Here is a 23,051-nt window from a genome sequence, read left to right as displayed (position 1 = left end):
TCCCCACTGCGAAAAGGCCACCTGGTCAAAGAACAGACGTCGTAGCCTTGAACTAGCTCGGTCCTATGGCTAAAGAGAGCATTACTGACACTTTTTGAGTCGGCGCCGCTCACGTAGGGACGGCTTCATTTTGGGAAGAAGAAGCATCAAGGTTGTCTTAACGCCCCAATTATATGTATATACAGTATGTACATATAGATAGATATGTGTATGCATATATGTGTGTGTATCTATATAAAAATTTGCGACTGCATTAGCCTAGTGAGTCACTTCATGAGACCAAGGTGTGCTCCAGCTAACACGCTAATTTAGGTTACGTCATACCCTACAGTACTTTTGCTTTTTTTTTTTTTTTTTTTGTACAATTTCCTTCTACCGTATTTTTCGGATTATACGTCACTGCGGATTATAAATCGCACCAGCCAAAAAAAAAAGCTTAATTAAGAAGGAAAAAACATAAGTCGCACTGGAGTATAAGTCACATTTTTGGGGGAAATTTATTTGATAAAATCCAACACCAAAAACATACATGTCATCTTGAAAGGCAATTTAAAATAAAATAGAGAACAGGCTGAATAAGTGTACGGTGTACTAACGTTACATGACTGACATGCCTGGTAATGTCAGTAAAGACGTAACATATTAAGAGTTATTCAGATAACTCTAGCATAAAGAACATGCTAACAGTTTCACTCCATCAGTTTCACTCCAAATCAGTAAATCCAATGAAATCTTCATCCTCGGTGTCATTTTTAAACAATTCCCCCAACTCGGGAGGTAGACGATGCGCCTCTTCCTCTTCTACGTCGCTTACGTCAGACTCATCATCGATTTATCAACACAGACCGAGAGCGCCCCCTTGTGGTTTAATGTGAAAATAACACGTGAAATAATCATAATCATTTGTTAATAATTTCACATATAAATCGCTCCAGAGTATAAATCGCACCCCCGGCCAAACTATGAAAAAAACTGCGACTTATAGTCCGGAAAATACGGTACAAAATAAAATGCAGTGAGAACATGACAGCTAAATGAAATGTGCCTGGTGTGGCGTCCTTTAATGTGGGATCAGGTGGGCCGACTGCCGTGTTGTAATTCTACACTAAAGGGGTTGTGGGAGGGGGGAGCGTAATGAAATATGCAAGGGTTTTTGTGGAATGACACAGAGGCCTCGTTTTTTTGTACATAAGAAATAGGCATTCGAATATGTTGCTAATAGAGATTACAGTCCACGACAGTGGAGTAAGGTGATTAACATGAATGTTGAATTCCTGCGTGACACCCTCGTGACACGCTCCAAAAGACTTTGATGCCGCCGTCGACATGCGGAATATTCATAACTTTCTGTGATCCACGCCGAAGTCTGCTTCCGTTCAAAGTCGGTCTAATCTAATTCTGCTCATTTGGACCGCTATATTTATCTGTTCTTTGAAAGCGGATGCTTTAAATATCGGAGTGGAGAAAAAGGTTGACAGGAAGTAGGACTTCAGAAGTGTTAATTTACAGAATAGGGTCACAATAGGCAATATTATACACACAAGCTCCCTAAATAACTAACTGCCTGATTCCTTCACACACAAGCTGCTTCCTTACATAAGCTGCTGCTACTTGTTTGTGTTTCACAAAAGTAGACAGTGTATCTGTTTTTTTTTTTTCGTCCATACTTTTTGTACATATTGTGCTTGATATCATTCGATTTTGCAAAATTGGAAATGCAAAATTCAGTTTTTGTTACCATGACACCCCGACATTTTCCATCATATGTCCCCATCAACATCAAATTGAAAGACGAGTACAGATAGATGAGAAGTGATCATGAAACATGGCGACACGACGTGCGTTGACATTTTTTCCCTTTTGTCTTCCTCTTCAGCGGGCACGCAATCAAAGAGGCGGTAGAGAACACGGGAAACGGCGCCACGTAAAAGACGAATCGGCCGCGATGACCGCCAGAACAGATGCGGGCCTGATCCTTCGTGATCTGCTATCGCAGCTGTGCATCATTACGATGAGATGGACAGCTCGAGGAGGTAGGCTGCTGTATGGTTTGAAAGGTCACAGGTGGATTTGTCAGGCAGACATTTCATTTATCCTTAATTAAATTGTCCAACAATGTAAATATTTGAACCCCTTTTTTTTTTTGTTGACGGGAGATCTTTCTGAAGAGTTGGCTGAATCCCATAAATAAGAATTATTTCATAAAATGCATCGGCTACCCTTCAATAAATGTGTTAATAGTGCCAGACATGTGGCAAAGTAGGAGTATTAAAAATAATATAATATCAATTCAAAAAGGCAATACAGACATGCAAACCATTCAATGCTTCCCTGCTGATAATTTGGTTGTTCACATGCCCAAATACTGATTTTGTTTTGCTCTGGTGATATTTGATTTGAAAAACGTTCAACTTTTGATCTTGAAAATACACTTTTTTCTGTCTAGAAAATAATAGAAAATATATCCATATGATAACAACGTTAATCTAAAAAAAAAAAAAAGAAAATAGAGAAAAAAGCCACAACTTTTTCTTATTTGTTTCATCTTCAATCTAAAAAAATATGAAACACAAAAATACACAACACTTCTGGAACCTGAGTGTTTATTTCAAAACAAATACTTTTTTTTTCTTGAAAATATGACTTCTTAATTTGAGAACGTATTACATTATTATCCTGTTCCAACATCAATATTAAAAAAAGTATGACTTTTATAAAACACAGTATACCACTAACTTTTTTTTTTTAATCTGGAAGTGTACACAAACAAGAAAAGCCCTCATGCACATGAAGAGATGTAATTGTGACTTGACCTTGAATGGTATCATCTCGTTCGGTCGGAGGAGAGCCCCGAAAGTGACAGAGGACACTGGGTGAGGTCTCGCTGAGGTCTCGAGTCGGTGCGATGTAATGTGAAACACGGCGCTTCGATCAGGCCTATTTTCAGACCACATTTTTTTTCCCTTCAACTGCGGCAAAGCTCATCTGTCTGACAAGCACGGCAGCACAATTTTGGCATGCGCACGCGCGCACACACACACACACACACACACACACACACGTATGATGGCTAAATGAGACCCAGGGAGGGGTTGGGGGCGAGATTAGTCGCAGGTGTTTCCATCATCACCTCCAAATGGAATCGGAAAACATGCAGATACATGGGCAGCCCAATGAACACATTTAATTTGCAATAGGGAGCTTGTGCCAAACACACACATGCATGCATACAAACGCACACGCACACACACACACACACACTCACAGATATGCCTTGAAAATGTGAAATGAGAAACACATTTCATTTCACGAGGGAGCAAAATTAATGATACATCTCACAGTGTTGATATAATGCGTGATAGAACTCAAGTAAAAAAAAAAAAAATATATATATATAAAATATATATTTTAAAAAATTATTCACCATTTTTTGAAATTGATAATAAGGCCAAACCACATTTTTTTTAAATGTGGCACCTCTACAGACAAGGGTGGGGTGGAATTGAAGGTTATCGGCCAAATGACAGCATCCAGCCACTGTCACAGTCGAGCAAGCTTGTACACACCATCAGTGATTATTTTGATGTTCTAATAGTTCTCCGTTTTCATTTTTGCAGTCATACCCATTTCCCCATAGCTATCCATCCATCCATTTTCCGAACCGCTTGATCCTCACTAGGGTCGCGGGGGGTGCTGGAGCCTATCCCAGCCGTCTTCGGGCAGTAGGCGGGGGACACCCTGAATCAGTTGCCAGCCAATCGCAGGGCACACAGAGACGAACAACCATCCACGCCCACACTCACACCTAGGGACAATTTAGAGCTTCCAATCAACCTGCCATGCATGTTTTTGGAATGTGGGAGGAAACCGGAGCACCCGGAGAAAACCCACGCAGGCCCGGGGAGAACATGCAAACTCCACACAGGGAGGCCGGAGCTGGAATCGAACCCGGTACCTCTGCACTGTGAAGCCGACGCGCTAACCACTGGACTACCGGGCCGCCCTCCCCATAGCTATTGCAGTGCATTTAGCAGCTCTTTGTTGATGCGGCACAGTGCGAACCTCAATAACACATTTAATTTACATGATCTCGTTTGGATAATATCAAAAGTATGCATTATTTTGCTCCATAAAGGCAGACTTTTGCATGGATTAGATGAGTGCAGATGCTTCCTAATAACTCACTCTCATATCAACTTTCATGTCCACCCCTTTTCACAAGTATAGCATATATGAATTTATGATGAGGCGCCCTTTATTATGGCCCATTCTAATAGCATGGTTCGAGATTTAAGAACGTCTTGATAATTTCACTTTTGACAATTGCCGGGTAAAATCAAATTATCTCGCGCTGATGGCTTCATAAAAAGCTTTTTATATTTGGCGATAGAAAAAAAAAAGGTAATAAAGAAAGGCATTGAGTCAGATGTCATTTAATCACACAACAAAGGAAACGGATTGGCTCAAGTTCTCCAAGACGTCAATGCAACCTTCTGTCTTTTCGTGTGAATGCTGAAGAGCAGTTTTACAAATTCGCCGACTCCTTCCACGTGTCTCGACCAATTCGAACCATTTCAAACGGCAAAAATATTCAGCTCATTCAGGACATCTTGGGAACTTTGCTTCACTTTCCAATAATTCAGTGTTCCAAATGTCCACATTTTCAATAGAATTTGAGGAAAAAATGACCGCATTGGCTAAAACTGCACATACAGTTTGTGTCACAGTAGAGGGCAGCAGTGGTCTGTGCATTTGGCATGTTTTGGTCAGGCCTCCAGAGCGTGTTATATGAGAGTTGTGAAAAGCAAACTTTGAGCAGCTAATAATTCAGGGAGACATTTTATCAGTTTATTCTCCACAGTGATGAATGTGTTGTTGAATTTTAGCTTTGCCACATCTTTTTTTTTTTTTTTTTTTAGCTCCCGCAGCTCCCAAAACAAATGTACAGGAACCGTGTATCCTTTTTGGGTTTTTTTTAAGACACATTCTAAACCACATTAGCTAATGTTCTTCGGGGTCTTCTGTTTGTCTCATATTGATACTGCTTTTGGTTATTTTGCGGCACAGTGATTTATTAGAAACATCACATTGAGCCCTATCAAAACAAAAATGTTCCCATTAGATCCAAACTAGTTGTCAAACCTCCAATGTTTGGTTTCAAATCGCCAATGTTTCCAGTGAAATAATCAGTTCAATATACATTTTCTTCGTCACCACGACGGATATATCTTCAAGAGAAAAATCGGAATCACTGGGGTCCCGCAACTCATATGACATAAGCTGCTTGAGTCATCCGAATGCATCCCGACAAACCAAAACAAGAATGACATAGATTTTTTTTTCTTGTGTGCCCCCCCCCCCCCCACCCAAGGAAAGCCCGTGGCCTTTGCACGCCGTGATGCAAATGCCATGTGGGTGTGGGATCTGGACTCAACTTGCTTCGGGCCTGAGTAAATAGTGCAGCCATTCCTGGCATGGCTGCATATGGCGCAGGAAGGAAATGTCTGTAATCGGGGGAACATTGACGCGTTCCCAGAGCTGGCTCAGAGAGTGAGTTGGCAGCAGAGCGATGACAGCGTCTTAAAAGTGGGTATGCATGAGCCCTTTGACATAGTTCATTTCTCGCCTGCATCCTCCTGAAAGATATTCTATTTCTACTATTCTAATGTGAGATATGTAATGCAGCGGAGAGTTCCCACGTGGGGGTTCTAAACATCTCTCCAGAGAGCATAAAGTTATATTCTAGCCTGCCTTCCAAAGAAGCAAATTATCTTTTCCCCAGCATACAAAACATGCCAAGAATGTGTCGCGGTCAGCGATGTTGGAGTCCTCGCATGCTACTTCACAGCTTTTATTTGAACTCAAAAGATATTGGTCCGAGATGACCGCCCTGAGGAACACCATTCAACTGATATCCCGCAGTACCTAAAGTACGGAACACCTATACTGATTTTGGAATTTGGGAATTTTTTGCCATGTTACAGATTTTTTTGTTCTTCCCCCAAAAGTCTGCAAATAGGTGAATTCGGAAACTGCGAATATGCGGTGCTGCAGAGGCAGAATTGTGTCACAGAGCATCCAGACTGCCAAAAAATACAAAGAAGGAAAGCGAGTATTAGAAGAAGAAAAATCACTCCACACACTTCCCACACCACAGTATAATTGGCCCAGAAAATGTTTCAGCGACATCTGATAATCGAGCCGTTGCTAACTTTCATCACAAGCGAGGTAAAATGCTCAAATTTGGCCCGATTGTCGGTACGTGTGTAGTACCCAGATTTACGTTCTGCTGTTTCGGTAATTCGCGAAGGAATCATTCTGGACACTTCGAAATCACTTAACAATACATAATTTTGTCATCAGCTGTCAGTTTATCTTAAGCAAGACATGATCATTTGGACTTATTTGTATTATGATTATTGCTCGCCGGATTGACGTTGTTGAGTTTATGCTGTTTTCCAGTTAATGGTGATACCATCTCTTTCCTCTGGCCAAATAGAATGACGGGCTGAAAAAAAAGAGCCCCTAATTATATGCTCCAACAGCTTCTTACACTATAATTATGTATCCATTAAGATTTGTGAGCTTGAAAAATAAAAATGGACCTTTAGTGTGCTGGCCTGGAAACAGTAATTAATTTTTTTTTCTTTTCAAACCTCAGAAATTGCAAAACGCATGCGAGTACATCTAATGTAACGTCAGAACTGCGCCTGGCCTCATGTAAACCTTCCCCTTGAGTCAGCAGAAGTGCGTGCCGGCTATTATAATATCTTTTACGTCAATTCGAAAACTGCTTGGTCGTCTAAAAAGTTCACTTGGCGTTTCATGATGTAGATCCTCTCTCCTCTCTCTTGATTTTGCCCAAAGAGTTCTACCCGGCGACAAGAATCAACAACCGCAGCAACAGTTTGTGCGGCAATGCCAGCAAAAGCACATGAGGTTATTTTCATCTTTGTTTGTTTGCAAGCCCGCCTTGTGAGTCAAGGCCACTCGAGGGTTAATCAGGACTATGGGAAAGCTGGAGTCTGTTGCAATCTGGGAATGTTGGACAAGTGTGAAGGAGTCACCCCCCCCCCCTCTTTGGTGTCACCATAATCGTTTCATTTGTGGACGGATTGCGTAGCAGGGCGCAAACAAAAGCTCTTGTTTTTTTCCTAAAACCGACTGTTCCAGCTATGTAATGGCTATTTTTAGCACTGTAGTCTTATTTTGCTCATGGCTTGATGATGTAATGGAAAAATATTTCTTTTGAATACAGTTGATCTCGCTATATTGCGCATTTTCCAGTTGTACATATCTCATTGACAAACTGGACACCCCTATATTTTTCCCCCTTGACTTGTTTAACGGTCTTCCACGCAAGTTACTCACGGTGGCCTCCAACGTCGGTTGACTACAACAATTTCCTGTCCTTTGAGTTTTGATGACAGATGAGCATTTAGCCATCCATCCCACATGGAAGCCCCGAGGGCGGCCCCGGCTCTGGGTTTCCGTACAGCAGTTAAAGCCCATTTGAACCTGCGGATCAGGTCGTGCTCAAGCTTCTGTCTGTCAAAGCGTCTCTGCTTTGGCACTTGCACATCTGGGAAATGAATTTTTGAGGATGATTTCAGTACTCTAAAACTTGCCTTGGATGCCTGAAAGCCGCACAACCTCCCCGCCTCCCCCGCCAAAGCTGTCTTGGATGGTGCCCACCTTGGATATTTGTTGTGTGCATTGCCTCCGTCCTGCAAAAGAGACACAGCTTCATAAGAAAGACTTATTTTGCGACTCCAAGTGGCTGCTTGTGTTTATACTACAAAAGGCAGTTACCGGGGCACTGATCATATGTTCCATTCCCGATCCCATGACTGGTCGCCCTATGTGGTTGTTGCTTACACAAAAAACAACTATAACTTCAGCAGTTACAGTGGTACTTCTACTTACGAAATTAATTGGTTCTGGAAGAAATTTCTTAACAAGAAAATTTTGTGGAGACGCGTTTTCCATGTAAATGCCCTAATCCGTTCTAAGACCATACAAATGCGTGATTTGGTAGCCTTCACAACATTTGGCAACGCCAAATAAACGCAGCCCTTGTTCAGTAGTTTGTGTTTAATGGCTTTTGAGTGTGAAGTTCCGATATTTCATCTAAAGTTGTTGGTAGTAGTGAGATGAACAGCAGGCAGCTGCGTGGCGCGCCGCTTCAAAGAAGGTTGAAGGCCCCCACGGGGATTTTCCTTTGGCTTTCCCACCATTTGCACGGGTTTATATGAGATGCAATGGGAGTTGAGTGCGAAGACTCGGAAAGAAAAAAAAAGTTGCACGCATACGCCTCCCCTCACGTCCTTTAATAGTCGTTTGGTGGCCTTGTTTTTCATACATTTCATCTTTTGTCATTAAAAATTCAATGGAACCTCCAAGGAAGAACGCGATTCATTTGAACACTCGGCTCGAACTCTGACTTGTTGTAATCCCAAACGGTTTCCCCTCATAGGAAATAATGGAAATAGAAAACCAACAAACCGTCGACCTTCACTTTGATAAGAAATGATGTACGATTCCCTGAAAATGGAACGTTGCGAGTTTCCATGCGTACATTTTTGGTTCCTTATCTTCAACCAAAATTCCATCCAGGTGCTCTATGATGCTTCCAATGCCATTGATATGACCCAGACATTTTATTACTCGGAGAAAAACTGCAAAGATACATTACACGCCAGGTTTTATAACCCGTCAGTCAGGTAGGCAGAAGCCAAAGCGAACACAAAAGCTTATTGCGCAAATTCGACAACCATCAACTTCGCTAGCATGTTGGACCAAGCCTGACTAAGACTGATGCTCCCGCTCTGAATGTGAACCTTCCAAACCTTCTCAAGGATCCACCTTGGAATAAACGCAGTCAAAAACGCAGAAGGAATTTGGGTAGTCTGGCTTTTATTTTAAACGTGAGCTTAAGAGTGCCGCGTGGACCGACTCTTTCATTACGTCCCACCTGTATGCGATTACCTCGTGCCAGTCATCAGGCACCATCAGAAAACCGACAGGAGCGAGGCTATAAAGCTTTTAAACGCTGGCTTTCAGGGCTATTAAATTTATACTTCCATTCTCTTCTATGTTGCAGGAAGAATTGCTTTTCTGGCATATTCACGGCAAGCGAGAGGAGACGTTGCGCGTTGCGGATAAGAGACCGCAGCGCGCGAGGTCTTCCCACTAACACAGCAGCTGTTTGTATCAAAACAAGACGCACGTCATCCGAAACATCGAGCCGCCTCATCATCAGAATATACAATTATTTTACATTTTACAGTTGCTTTTCAAACCGTAAATACTCCATGAACTAACTCTGGCCTTTCCTGTACATCTTACAAGATTAAAAATGAATTTTCTACTGATTATTTTGAAGACTCTAACAAACCAGGTTGAAACTTAACTCCTCCCTGGCATGCAAAGACCTTTGTCTCTGAATCTAGCTGGATGTGTCATTTTAAAATGCTTCCTTGACACCAATGACTTCTTTCCTATTAGCCTGGGATTTGACGCCATCTGGTGGCATCTTAGAGCATATAACACAAAATATTGAGTTTTTCAAGGAATAATTGGATAGCTTCTAAAGAATATAAAAATGGAAACGTGAATTCGTGAAAAACTGGGAGAGAACCATACTTAGATTTTTTTATTAAATTGCCACCCAGATGTTACGATTTCAAGAATATTCATCCTCACAACAGTTGGCTGTGTGAGTGAAGCTCAACCCCTCATAGCTGATGTCATGTTTGGACTTGATTAGACAGAAGACTCGTTAAGGCTGCTTTTTAAATATCTTTGTTTGTTGTGAAACCGCAGACCATTAGCACCGTTGCACATCTGCGAGTGCTTTCACTGCAGCAAAGTTGCGCCTTAGCGAAAAACAGCCGGCCTGTGGAGCTGCAGATGGAGGCAATCATCCAACAATGAGTGTTGTAATCATCAAAAGATCCACAACGACTTCTTGCAATCATCGATTCAAATTCTGTCACGTCACCGTGATCGCAGTGCTTTGTTCTCTCGGTTTATTGGTTGGGTATTTAGTGAGCTACAAACTTAATTCAAGCAAGAAATGCCATTGAATTTTTCACAGAGGAAGAGAATAGGCAAGGCAAAGGCAAGACCGTTTTTTTTTTTCTTTGGCCTTTACAGGTATTTCTATATATATATATCTATATCAAGACATATTTCTATATACAGTGGTACCTCTACTTACGAAATGAATTTGTTCTGGAAGAAATTTCTTAACTAGAACATTTTGGAAGTAGAGACGCGTTTTCCATGGAAATGCCCTAATCCGTTCCAAGCCCCCCAAAATTCAGATATAAATGTTTTATAAAGCATACAAATGCATAAAAATATTTAACATACATGTTACAATTACATTATTGCACAATACATAAGAGTTGTGCTTAATGTAAAAAACAAAGAATAGCGTTAAGACAAAAAATGATGGTCATTTAACTTTTATGGCCCGAGGGGCGAATAATGAGGATGCTGCATATACAATCATCTCTCTATTTATCTATCTACACACATAGACACGTACGGTCGAGGTCCCTCTTAGCCAATGGGATGCCAGGATGCTGCTCGGTAGTAGCCAATGGCAGAGCAGCGAGAAATATGTTGCGTTCAGGAAACTCGGAGCTGCGAGTGCCAACCCATACTGTATTTTTACCTTTCGTATCTTGAAATTTCTTTTGTAACAAGAGGCAATATTTTCCTGTTGAGGCCTTTTGTAACTTGAACATTTCGCATGAAGAGACGTTTGTAAGTAGAGGTACCACTGCATATCAAATTCTCTGCAGGTAACAGTCAGAGATTTGTTCCCTGTGCTGATTAATAGGACGTGTTTTTTTCCACATTCCTAATGCTCCCCGCAGCGCTCGGGTTGTTAACCATTATTTCATGTCAGTAGGGACGCCTCATACTTCCTTTAATCCCGTTGGCTTGGCCGGCTGTTCCGCTGCGTGACGCGCACGTTTCCTGAAAGCCGACGGCGGTCGGCCCTGGCCCAGAATGTGTTGTCCCTTTCGCACCCGTCACAGGACCACGACTCACCAGGTTCAATTTCTACATTTAAACGGGTGTCCATCCGTCATCGTTCCTCCATCGTTATCCATATAATAATTGTCCTCTGTCACCGTCCGTCCTCGTCCTTGTGAAGCGCTTTCGTCTCTGTCCGCCCCATCCCGCCGACTGCCCGAGGAAAGCTTGGATATGCTCCAGCACGCCCGTGACCTTCGTGAGGATAAACAGATTAGAAAATTGATGGACGATCAGAGAAGCGACGCAACATTTATCATAATTTGATTTAATATACATCCAGGCGATGAAAAGCATCACTCGACTTGTGTCACACTCCTCCGTCATTTCTACCGCATCCTCCTCAACTGGAAAAAGTTTAAGCCTGTAGCTCAAAGCCAGCGAACATGGGCTTTATTGCAACCCGACGATTGCGCTCCAAAATGGTTAGATGTACCTTTCACACGGAACAGCGATGCGGGAAAATGCAATCTTTAGAGCAGGCAGTAAGAAAGTGGCTTGGGAGCCTTGTTGGTTCCTCTCAGATTGGAGGAACTCACCTCAATTAGTGTTTTTTTTTTTAATCCCACTTCCTGTTTAGCACCATCATTACCATACCACTCTCACACTGACTCGTTTGGGTTGACTTCCCTGTTGCGAGTTGCAACAGCAGTTAAATAGCAGAAGAGGGGAAAGAAGCCGACCATAAAACATGTTAAGCGGCCACATAAATTAACGAGAACAAGTTGGAAGATAAGCATCTGTGTCCCCTTTGGGCTCTGTGTTGTTTACTCGTGTCTTTTGTGATTTGGGACTCCCATGACGAGAAAACAAGACTTCTCAGGAGAAGTGTCTGCAATTGCGACAGTACAGTGGTATTTAATTCATTTTGGGATTACGTTCATAAATGTCGCTAAAATGATTGACTTTTTAACGTTTGAACCTCTGTTCTCTATTATTATAGTTCATGAAAACTAATGAAATAACTCAAACTAAAGTTAAAATATATATAAATATAAATAAATGAAATCTAGAGAAAAAAAAGAGAGTGAGTGAGAGATGAAAAATATGATAACTAACCGAAACTATATTTTACGTTTATAAAACTAACTATAGAGCTCTTGGTGTGTTTTATTGATGATTTTAAATTAATTTCTTTCCGTATTACTTTACAAAACAAAGGTCAAACAGTTGTTTGGGAATTGTAGTGTACTGTTTTGCACAGTGACTTTTTTTTTTATCTTGCGCTCGACAAATACATTAAAAAAACTAATAAATACCCAAATAAAATATCTAATTAAAATTTTTAAAAATAAATTAAACCAATAAACCCACTCTAAGAATCAATTAAAATGAATAGATTTTAACCTGGAATAAAAACTAACAATAATGAAATATCCCCAAATATTCTAACCCAAAATTCTGCTCCATGTTCGTTGTGAGTCTTTTCATTTGATATTTTTGTGTTAAAAAGCCCAAAACGCCTTGTGACAGGCCAAAGCCGCGTTCAACATGACTCATGTTGATATCCTAGTCTTGCAAAGCAGCCTTGAGAGGGTTAACACGAACAGCGCCGATCCCTCCTACTGATCTTAACACACACACACACACACACACACATGCACTGTGAACACACACTTTGTCAGCTGAGCCACAGAAGAGGAGGAGGGGGTGAGGGTCGCCGCCAGCCCCAGCTGTCGTCGGCTCAGAGCTGAGTCTCGTCTATCCCGGACAGCCGCCGCCGTCGTCGCTCCATGGGACGCCAGAGGTGGCCCCCCAGCACAGCACCCTCCATGATGGCCTGCCTCCATGTGGAGACCCCCTCGATCTGCACGGGCAAATTCAAATCGGGTACGTCCTGCGACTAACTTGTTGCCCGCTCGGATGTCTTTGCTTTGACATCTGGTAACTGTGGTAACTGAACTAACTATTGGAGAAAAGTGAACTGTAAGTTGCAGATCGTTTCTGAACTGGCGTACAAGTGTAAAAAGAAGTTAACCCATTATAACAGCAAATCCTTATCAAGCCTCATATTGCGGCGTATTCCTCCCTAATGTCCCGTAATCCTTTGATTACACTCGCCGGTGTGTGGCCTAATCTCACATGACGCCACATTTCACCCCCTTTGTAATTCTTGGCAGAATTTGGTTTCCAATCCATTTCTTTGAAGATTTGGTGTTAAATGTATACATTGTATGTGAATATCCATCCATTTTCTGTAATGCTTGTCCTCATTAGGGACATAGGTGAGATGGAGCCTATCCCAGTTGAATTTTGAGTAAGAGGCAGAGTACACCCTGGATTGGCAGGTCCGATATAGACAAGCAACTATTTACACTGGCATTCACCCCTATGGAGTATTTCCGAAGATGCATGTTTTTGAAGTGTGGCAGGAAGCCCAATCGACCCCCGATGCCAACTCCACACAGGATGTGAGCAAATCAGGGTGTTTTTTTTCAAAGTAGTGGCACATGAAAGAATCACTGGCTTCATACAGTTCAGTTGTATTTAACTTTAATCTTATACAGCAGTGCGTCTTTAAACTTTTATACAATACATTTGTGTAAACTATACGTGCACGGACATTTATTTTGAATCATAAGGCTAAGGGCTACAGTACAATTGTATTACTTGTACTATGTTCAAATAATATTGAAACTGCAGATAATGATGTCATGGGTTACTAGAACAAGATCCTCCGTCGCGCTTCTGATGAACAGTTAGGCCTTCTGCTCTCCTGTGTTTTTGATTTGGTCATGATGGTGACACTTGGAGAGCGGAGTGTTTTTTGAGGTTGCGCTTGGAGAGCTAAGTATTTTTTCAAGGTGGTACTTTGGTGTAAATGTGCGATAACCGCCGCTCTGGACGTTCAAACCGCTATTGCACCATGCTGCCGAAATTAAATATAATTGGTCGAAAATGTCCCCCCAATTCGGGGTGCCAAAAAAAACGCAGCTTGACGTCAAATCGATGTATTACCGTTGAAGTGTACAAAAATGTGCCCGAAAACGCTGCCGCTCTCGCGAGTTTGTGATCACACAAACTGACTCGATACGACGCGAGCAAGGAGATCTTTGCTCAAATCAAGAGTGCATGTCAAGCTATCTTTGGATATTTATAACCGATAAAGTCAACATAAATCACCGGCATTCCCTTTCTAAAGTGCATTCATCTTTGAAGCCGCAGCAAACGGATGCGTTCTGTTTCTCTAAGAATCCAATCAAATGGGAATCAGACGAGGAGCTTTGTCGTGGGACGATGTGGCCCAGAGATTGGCGATGACGTCGCACGGGCAACCTCTGGTTATGCTCTGAGCTGCTTGACATGACCGGGAGGTTAGCCAAGGTTCAGCGCAAACTGTCAGGAGCACCACAGGGCGCGGATTGCGTCCCCTTATATTAAATGTTTATTGATAGGCGCTCGCATATTTTATTGCTCGCGGCATTCTTTCCAGGTCACGGTGACTATAAACACTGAAAGGACGCTTTTCCAAATCTCCACATCTGCTTATCGGGGTCTCTTAATAAGAAAGTGGCGACACCTTTTGCGGGTTCTTTCATCTGCTTTATCTCCGGGACCCCTCTTTGCAACCTTCCAGAGTTAATTGCGTCGTCTAATTCAGCAACCCCGCCGCCCCCTCAAACTACACCCGACATGTCACGGTTCCCAGGCCTTGTTCTCACAGCTGCCCCGTTTATTTTTGCTTGCTTGAGTCAGAGGGCCCTGTTCAACGCATTTCCCGGGAGAGCTGTGCAGGTCTGCCTTGTGTGTATGTGTGTATAGTGTGTGTGTGTCAGTGTGTGTGAATGGGGAATATTTGCTTCCTGTGAGCCGCTCTGTACATGTAGCGAAGCAAAAGTCACAACATTGCATAGGTGACCATCCGGGTATCATCCACCATCGCCATCAACTTCCTCTTTCATGTCCACACTGGCTGAAAGTAATGAGAGTCGCGGCCCCCCCAATGTTTTGATGTGCCGTGAACCGGTTTCACCTAAAAGAGACAGACAGAAATGCATGACTCAAGTCCGTAATCTAGTTTTGGTCACCGTCTGGACAGGAAAATCCACTTCACCAAGTGTGAGGAAATGGAAGCAAATTAATCCAGTGCTTCTTTTGGCTCATATGCACCACAAATCACCTGTATCGATAAATCCAACTTTTTACATTTGTGCTGGTATTGGCTCTGTTTTTATCGAGAGCTGTGTCTGTCTAACCATTTGACTCTAACTCCTTTTTAAAAAGCTTTCCCATAACCGATATATTTTTTTGTGCGCTAATTTTTGCTTCCTTGCAATTTTACTTTTCTTCTTGCCGTATCACATGACCGAGATGAGCGTTTTGATGTTTAAAACAGATGTAAAGGCAAAGTGGGGGTGGGGGGGGGGGCTCACAAAGGGCGCCATTCAAGCTAAGACCATCACTCGTGCTAACGCATGGAGACACACCTCTCCATATATTACACAATCAGTCAAGGGCTAATATGAGTTTAGTGTCGAAAAATGACAATGAAATTTGCATTGTTGACATCTTTGTTGAAGGTTTTTCCGGCAAAGTAGAAACAGTTCGGGTGTCCCAATACTTTTGGAAACACATTTCCTGATGAGTCCGTTGAAAAGTGACACACCAATAACTTCTGGAGCAGACATGAGTCACGGTGGCTCTCGTTGGTGTCCCGTCTGACTGCGGCTTTACTCATTAACAAGCTTATAGCGGAGTTTGAATTCTCTTCTATTCACTGTTTACTTTGGCCAAACGTGGCTTGTTCAGCGCCATCGCCGCTCAAGTCCCACGTGCGGTTTCTGCCCCCACTTCTCTTATGGCCGAGCACAGGAAGTGAATTATACTTCTTTAAACTTCGGCGTTTATTACAAAATATGACATCGGGCACAAAAAAAAATAAAAAATCACGTGGGCGTTCGCATCTTGACGCCCGTGCAGGCTGCCTTGATGCCTTTTTAATTCAAATTGTTCAACTGGCTTCTGTGTCTGCACTCTCGCAGCTCTTCAGCTCTTCCTGCAGCACAGACGAAGCCGAGAACAACTCGCGGAGCGAGGCGTCGCGCCTCGTGAGTACGCACCTCACGCTTCACCTCATAATACGACGGAAGTCCTCGCTTGACCACCGTCCCTTGAAATTTTGAGGTTGGGAAACGACGCACGGTGAACTCGTCGATCACAGGGGGCGTACGAATACGTAATCCCGCGGGCTGCGGCACGAGATGGCCTGAATAGTTCCCGGTGTATTTCTGAGTTTTAAAAGTCCCATTCCGAAACAGCAGGGGGCAGCACATACTGACATACACGTGGCTATGGCGACGCTAAGAAACGATCGAAATTAACCAATCTGAGGCCTGTTGTTGTCATCCACTGTGGCATAGCAATAACTTGTTTATTGAGATCATTACCCTGCAGATTCCTGGCCTAATTTTAGCCGTTGATGACAGAATTATAAACATGAGTGCGCTGTTAGCAAAAGGCAGCCGTCAACTTCATATTGATACCAATCCTATCCCCCCGCATGAATATGTATGAAAATGGCTCGCGAATGAGCGATTGTTTTTGCAATATTTTGAGTTCATTCCCGACTTCTTTGTTGACTACCTTTTACAAAATGTTTATTTTATAAAAGAGATACTTTCAATTGATGAAAGTGGTGGAAGTTTGACCTTTTTGAGCCTCTTTTGCCTCGCATCTTGGAATCTACCTTGCCAAGTTCCGACTCATTTTGCCATCCTTTTGGTATCGATGTGAAGTATCGACACCATTTTAAAAGTACCGACTACCAATATTATCAGTATGGGTTGTTTTAACGTACTCATTTTAAGACAACTGAGAACAGTTTTAAATTGTGAGAGAAAAAAAAGCATCATATTATTTTTCATTTTACGACAGTTGTCGTCTCTGAGAGAATCATGCTGATAAAAGTCGTTTTATTTATTTTTTTGCTCTCTCTGTGGAGAAGTACAAGTCCCCCACTGAGTGAGCTCCTCCCTGGCTCCGCATAACTTCATGAGTCACAGGCTGGGCCTTTGCTGGAGGTCACTCACCCCTTTGGACTCAAACAAAACCTCCCCCAGGCCAGTCTCCAGTAAGCACCTATCCGTCCTCTTGGTCCTGTAGGTATGCGGCCGGGCTTTGTCATGACTGTTTTGGTTTCCTCTTGCCTCATGTGTCCATTAAATCAAACCGTGTTGGTCATAGCGGAGGTGACTGCGTGCTCAGTGAACACCAACCGGGCAGTGTGGGACTTATCTGGCTTGTCAATTCGTGGCAACAAATGACTGAAGGCATAAATGTTGATTTGGACGTGAAGAAAGAAGAGGAAGAGAGACATTGTGACATTTTTTTTCACTTTTTAAAACAGTGATGTCAATTTTGCCAAGCACCTCGCTCACATTTTCAGACATAAACTTTGATGATTTATTTTCCACACGATGGGTGGACTGGCACTGCGGAGACTTTTTCTATACACGTACCGTATTTTCCGCACTATAAGGCGCACCTTCAATGAATGGTCTATTTTAAAACAGTTTTCCTGCATAGGGCGCACCGCATTATAAGGCGCATCGAATAGAGGCCACAATAGTGGCTGCGGTTGCGTTATGCATCCACTAGATGGAGCCACGCTAAAGGGAATACAATACAATACACTACAGTTTTCTTTATTTTGAGCCTTCACAACCGCTGCAGCTGTAACAAAGCGCTTTACAGAACATTTAAAATATTACGTCGAGGAAATCAGAATATTGATTTATATATAAGGCACGCTGTCGGTCGGCTTTTGAGAAAATTGAACGCTTTTAGGTGCGCCTTATAGTTCGGAAAATACGGTTAATTTAAAAAGCCATTTTAAGGATTCCGTTTCTTTCAGCTCTGAAAGCCCCTGCTGCCCTCCACGAGCGGATTCGCAGTCTGGACAGGGCAAGGGTAAAAAAAACAAAAACAACTTTGTATATCTGCAGCTAATCAATCCATTTGTCATTCATCTAACCACCCATTTTCTTATTGGTTTTTTTTTTCCCCTCTTATCAGACGGGGAACATACTGAAGCACAAACTTTGCCGCCGACCCCCTCGCTCCGAGCTGGTCCGCATGCACATCCTGCAAGGTACTTTGAAAAGCCTGCTCTCTCGGTTCCTGCGCGACGGTAAAAGAGGCTGACGCCGACTTTCTTCCGCAGAGAGCAAAGCTCACGCCTCCGTGCAAGCCGCTCAGCTGAAGCTGAAGAGGGCCCGGCTGGCCGACGATCTCAACCAGAAGATTGCTCACAGGCCTGGACCCATGGAGCTGGTGGAGAAGAACATCCTGCCCGCGGACGGGGGTGTCAACAAGGACCATGACGGTAGATGCTCATTTTTCTCACACGTGGACACGAACGATTGTGGTGCAAGGCGCTCGTCACCATTTTGTGGAAATTGGTCGAAATTCGTAAGTATAATAGTCCCGCGACAAGCAACGTAAACAGGATGTCATATAAAAAGACATTTTTTCACGCATGATGTCATTGGACAGCAACGGTTTTTAAACTGTGCTGACCCCATGTTGCAGTCGTACAAAAATAGATGCACGACACACATTCCTTCTGCATTTCTTATCTTTATTGTTATTTTTTTTGTTTTCCTTTAACCTCGAGGGAGTTCACAATCTGAGGAAAGCAACCAAAACAAATTCACGTTATTGAAGAGGCAAGCCCAAGAAAAAGAAGCTCTCTTTTCAGTATAAAACAAAAAAATGTGCCTCGAAAAAAATCAAATAAATCAAATCATGACATGACGTGTAATAGAAAGCCGAACCTGGACTAGTTATGATAGCAATTTGAATATGTTTGTCCTCCAGGTGATAGTCCGGACCCCGGCGAGGCAATCGATGTGTACACTTTCAACGAGGGCAACTTATCGCCGCGCACTTGTTGCCAAACATCTCCGAGCAACGACTCGGTCTCGCCCACACCGACCGAGGCCACGTCTCTTTCCTGTTCCGGCTCCTCCGTGCGGGTGAGGTCAGATGCCGACACTGTCGATGAAAACCGTTGATTACAAAGTGTAGGATTAATGTGATGCATCGAAAGTCATGTTGGGCGACCTTAACTACTAATCACGAATATTCGTCGATGCCATTCATGGTCTGTCGGTTGTTGAACAACCAAGTTGTTTTTTTTTCTTTGGGCTTGAAACTAAAAACGAACATTAAAAAAAAAAAAAAAAGTCATAGTGTCCCCACCGTTAACGTTGTTTCTCTTCTTCACTCAGCAGCCCTCACCGTCTAACTCCTCATCCGATTTATCCTCCACCAGCGAGCAACCCGCAGCTTCATCTCAGCCAATCACTGCTACGCTCACAAAGGTGAACCTCGCCTTTTCACACTCAAATAAATACATTCCGCAAATACCAATCTGGCGGCGTGGTAGGCGGAGTGGTTACCGGGTCTGCGTCACCGTTTTTAGGTTATGGCTTCAAATCCAAAATCTGAAGTGGAGTTCGCATGCTTTGCTTCCTTTCAGCAAAACACAATAGTAGTTTAAAAACAAACAAACAAAAGCAAAACGGTCCGCCATGCGCTTCCTGCAGGTGTTAAAACGATGAGGGTCACATTTCCACTTCCTCTTTCTTCATTCAGACATTCTCATCAACTGTCTCTCCAGTGGCATTCAACCAAATGTCTGCTTTCACATATGCTGTCCCGTGTGCGCGCGCGCGCACGTGTGTTCGACTCCGCAGCAGAGCTCGCCAAAGCCGGCGGGCGAGAAAAGCCGCAGCAAAAAGAGCCGAGAGGCCAAGCCGAGGATACGCAAGCTCAAGTATCATCAGTACGTTCCCCCGGACCACCAGAAGCACGAACTCAAGCCTTCGCCGGCGGCCGCGGCCGCGGCGCACGCGGATGCCGCTTACGTGCGCGTCCTGCAGCAGCAGCAGCACTTTCTGCAGCTGCAGATCCTTCGCCAGCAGCGTTTTGGCCACCAGCAGGCAGCGGTCAAGTACGGAAGTCGTTCTTCTATTTTATGTATCGTATCATTTGCGTAGCTGTTTGTTGCTAGGCAGACTTTGTGGGGCAGAATAATTTGTGCCCATTCAGGAACAAAACATGATCAACTGTGTTTAATGGATGGGTTTTTTTTCCAATGTTTGTGCAGCCACTGTAAGAGTCATTACAAAACAAAATCATACAACACATTTTGCAAAAAACTGTGCAAATAGGAACGCGGATTAACAAAAATTGTCCTTTTCTTGGTGCATTTCGGCCACCAGTGGGTGGCGCTCATCTTCCGTAACACACTGCTTTGCTTCTACCACCCTCGTCTTTCTCCGCCGCGGTGAAAATTGAAGTCCTTTTGTCCTTTTTCATTCCATCAGGTCAACAGGCAATTTCCAAACCAATTGCTCTGCCGAGTTCTCGAACGAAAACTGCAAGCCAGATCAGTTACCGGCCAATGTGGACGAGATGAAGGTAATCTTTTATTTTTGGATTTTTATGCCTGTTCACCATTTGGTGGGGCAATGAATGTTTAAAATAACAGCAGTGATTCAATCACAAAATCTTACTGCTTGTAGTGTTGGACATTTGGGCATTTCTCACTCGGCACATTTGGACTCCATATCCTACTAGAATATTTTTCCCCACGTTGAGCAGTCAAACCCCCCCCCCCCCCCCCCCCTCCCTAAAAAATATTCTGCAGGATTTATTGTCATATATACCTACAAGATACCAATAAATGCATGCCACAGAATTGTTTGTATTTTCTTGTGCAGTTCATTGTTGCTAGGCAGAATTCTTGGGGCAAAAGCCTCAAAGCTTATTTAGCACAGTGCCATCTGCTGGTCAAATGAGGTCTAATACTTCACTTGCCCCAAATGAACAAAACTGACAGCAATGCGACGTAGTGACGTGTGTGTGTGTGTGCGCGCACGTGTTCTTCCAGGTAGCTGAGCTGAAAATTGAACTCAAACTGCGCTCGCTTCCCGTCTCCGGAACCAAGATGGATCTGATCGAGCGGCTGAAGTTGTATCACGAAACTGTCGTTGGCCTGGACACAAAAGTGCCCAAAAACACCTCAGCATTGTCCCCCAAAGTGTCCGGCGCTGGCTTGGAGGAAAACCTCGGAACGGACAGTCCCGCGGCGCCCCCTCCTGGCCGTCCCGGGTTCCACGAGAAAGATCGACGTATCCACGAGAAGGAGCTTCAGATCGAGGAGCTGAAGAGGCGACTCGAGCATGAGCAGAGGTTGGTGGAGGAGCTCAAGCTTCAGCTGGAGGTGGAGAAGAGAAGTCAGCAGCTGGGAGAGTCCCCTCCGCCCGGCCTCGGTCCTCCGTCGCCCCTCGGGGGCGAGCGCGTGGACATCAAACAGGAGGACGCGGAGACGAGCCCCTCGGCGCCTCCTGCCGCAAAAGTGGACAGCGCAGAACCTCTGAGCAAGGTGAGAAGGGCTGGGGGGGGGGGGGGGAATCACGTGGTAAAATCAGCATAAGATTGACAAATCTGCAGCCATCTTCATTTCTTTCCCTTTTGTGTGCAGATGTGGACGGTGCAGAGGACAGCGCAAAGCGTCCATGACCCATTCCCGTCAGGCGTCACTAAAGCGCCCATGAGTGAGGTAAAGCATGCATTCTGTCATTTTTGCTATTTGACATAGTCAAGCACACGTGCAGATCATTCTTCTTGGTCGTCTCCCAACTAGCCTGTCGATCGCGGCCACAGTCCGGCCTTCACGCCGCCACCGCTAAAATGTAAATTCCTCAGAGAGCCTCCTCGCTATGAAGATGCCGTGAAACACGCCCGCATGCTGCCTGCTATTCAGGTGACAAAAACATTTGGATCGCATTTTTAAAATGTAATACGATAAAACAGTTTCCAGACACTGAAAATGTCACGTAAATGTTTCCTCCAGGGTTTGTGTGCAGCCAGCCAGCAGATGGACGACCTGTTTGACATCCTCATCGAAAGCGGCGGTAAGAATGAACCCTTTCTTATCATCGATCTCGACCCAAACGCGTGCATGTTAGTCTGACCACAAACGCGACTGATTCAAATTTGTGCCAAAACTATTTCAGTTGTATGGAAAATGCTAACTGGCGCTGCTTATTCAATCATTTTTGGGATGGCCTTCTATTGCCATTACATAACGTGGCATACAAACAGTAACGCAACACAACTTGAAAACCATGTTTCATGCATAATTTAATCAAAATTAAAAATAAAATAAAGGACATCGTTTCACATCACCAGCTGTTTCTTCACACTCTCCACACAGAGATGTCTCCCTTCCTGAAACCCGACCCTCCTGACGCCAACAAGCGACTGCCCGTCACGCCCAGCGTCACCCTCCTGCCCGTCAACGCCGTCCTGTCGCGCCCTCCGCCCTGCGTCCAGGTGGCACACATGCCCGCCGAGGAGCTTCCTCTACCCCTGATCGCCATGGAGATGGGACTGGACGACAGCATGGACGCAGAGTCCGATCTCCATGGCATGGACTGGCTGGATCTGAGCGTGTCGGCGGCCGAGAGCGTCTTCTCAGCAGACTTCCTGGACGCTTACCAGCTTCTCTAAGGGGAACCGCAAGAAGGTCATCAGCAGATTGCGACAGAGATTGGAAGAGTCACAGAAAGTGGAAAGGTTGTCAAAATTGCACTTTGTGAAAAAAAAGACTGAAGTCCGCCTTTCAAGGAATTTCTCCCAAAAGCCAAACCTGCCGACGTATGCGTTAGTTGAGGGCCTTATGTCGATGACATGCAAGCATCACTGATGAAAACGACTGCGAGGAGGAAAATTTGGACCGCGCTGCCACCTTCTGGTCATTTCAGGAGTCGACCAGTTCCGACACACACACCAGCTGATGGGAAGTATTTACTATACTAGTACAAGTCAACAAACTGTTATGCATAATTTGTATATGCTGTTTGTGTTACACATTTTTTGTTTACTTTTATACGCCACTTTTTCGTTTTGTGTGCGTGCTAAAGCTGACAAGCTTCATGATTTCCCATCTTGTACTTGCCATAAAAGTATACATGGCTCTGAAAGTA

The 23,051-nt window shown here is 43.8% G+C and overlaps 1 protein-coding gene across 2 annotated transcripts in view; it reads left to right on the top strand.

Annotated features, from left to right (window-relative positions):
* mrtfbb (myocardin related transcription factor Bb) overlaps positions 1-23,051 on the top strand; it is a 32,067-nt gene extending 9,016 nt beyond the window's left edge. Inside the window, exons 3-17 of one of the 2 annotated variants that reach the window (XM_086133461.1) lie at positions 1,877-2,033; positions 12,767-12,882; positions 16,035-16,100; positions 17,906-17,961; positions 18,067-18,142; positions 18,215-18,376; positions 18,871-19,028; positions 19,284-19,376; positions 19,752-20,008; positions 20,385-20,478; positions 20,951-21,445; positions 21,545-21,622; positions 21,707-21,826; positions 21,917-21,977; positions 22,280-23,051. In XM_086133461.1, coding sequence (XP_085989587.1) covers positions 2,017-2,033; positions 12,767-12,882; positions 16,035-16,100; positions 17,906-17,961; positions 18,067-18,142; positions 18,215-18,376; positions 18,871-19,028; positions 19,284-19,376; positions 19,752-20,008; positions 20,385-20,478; positions 20,951-21,445; positions 21,545-21,622; positions 21,707-21,826; positions 21,917-21,977; positions 22,280-22,575 — 2,145 coding nt within the window. In that variant the 5' untranslated portion in view covers positions 1,877-2,016 and the 3' untranslated portion in view covers positions 22,576-23,051. The remainder of the gene's footprint in view (positions 1-1,876; positions 2,034-12,766; positions 12,883-16,034; positions 16,101-17,905; positions 17,962-18,066; positions 18,143-18,214; positions 18,377-18,870; positions 19,029-19,283; positions 19,377-19,751; positions 20,009-20,384; positions 20,479-20,950; positions 21,446-21,544; positions 21,623-21,706; positions 21,827-21,916; positions 21,978-22,279) is intronic. The other variant, XM_086133460.1, reaches the window with a different exon arrangement.

This window comes from Hippocampus guttulatus, chromosome 16, assembly GCF_054856545.1.
Source record: "Hippocampus guttulatus isolate MCC_2025c chromosome 16, RoL_Hgut_1.0, whole genome shotgun sequence".
Taxonomy (NCBI): domain Eukaryota; kingdom Metazoa; phylum Chordata; class Actinopteri; order Syngnathiformes; family Syngnathidae; genus Hippocampus; species Hippocampus guttulatus.
Note: the sequence above shows the minus strand (reverse complement) of the source record. Positions and strands in the feature narration are given on the sequence as shown.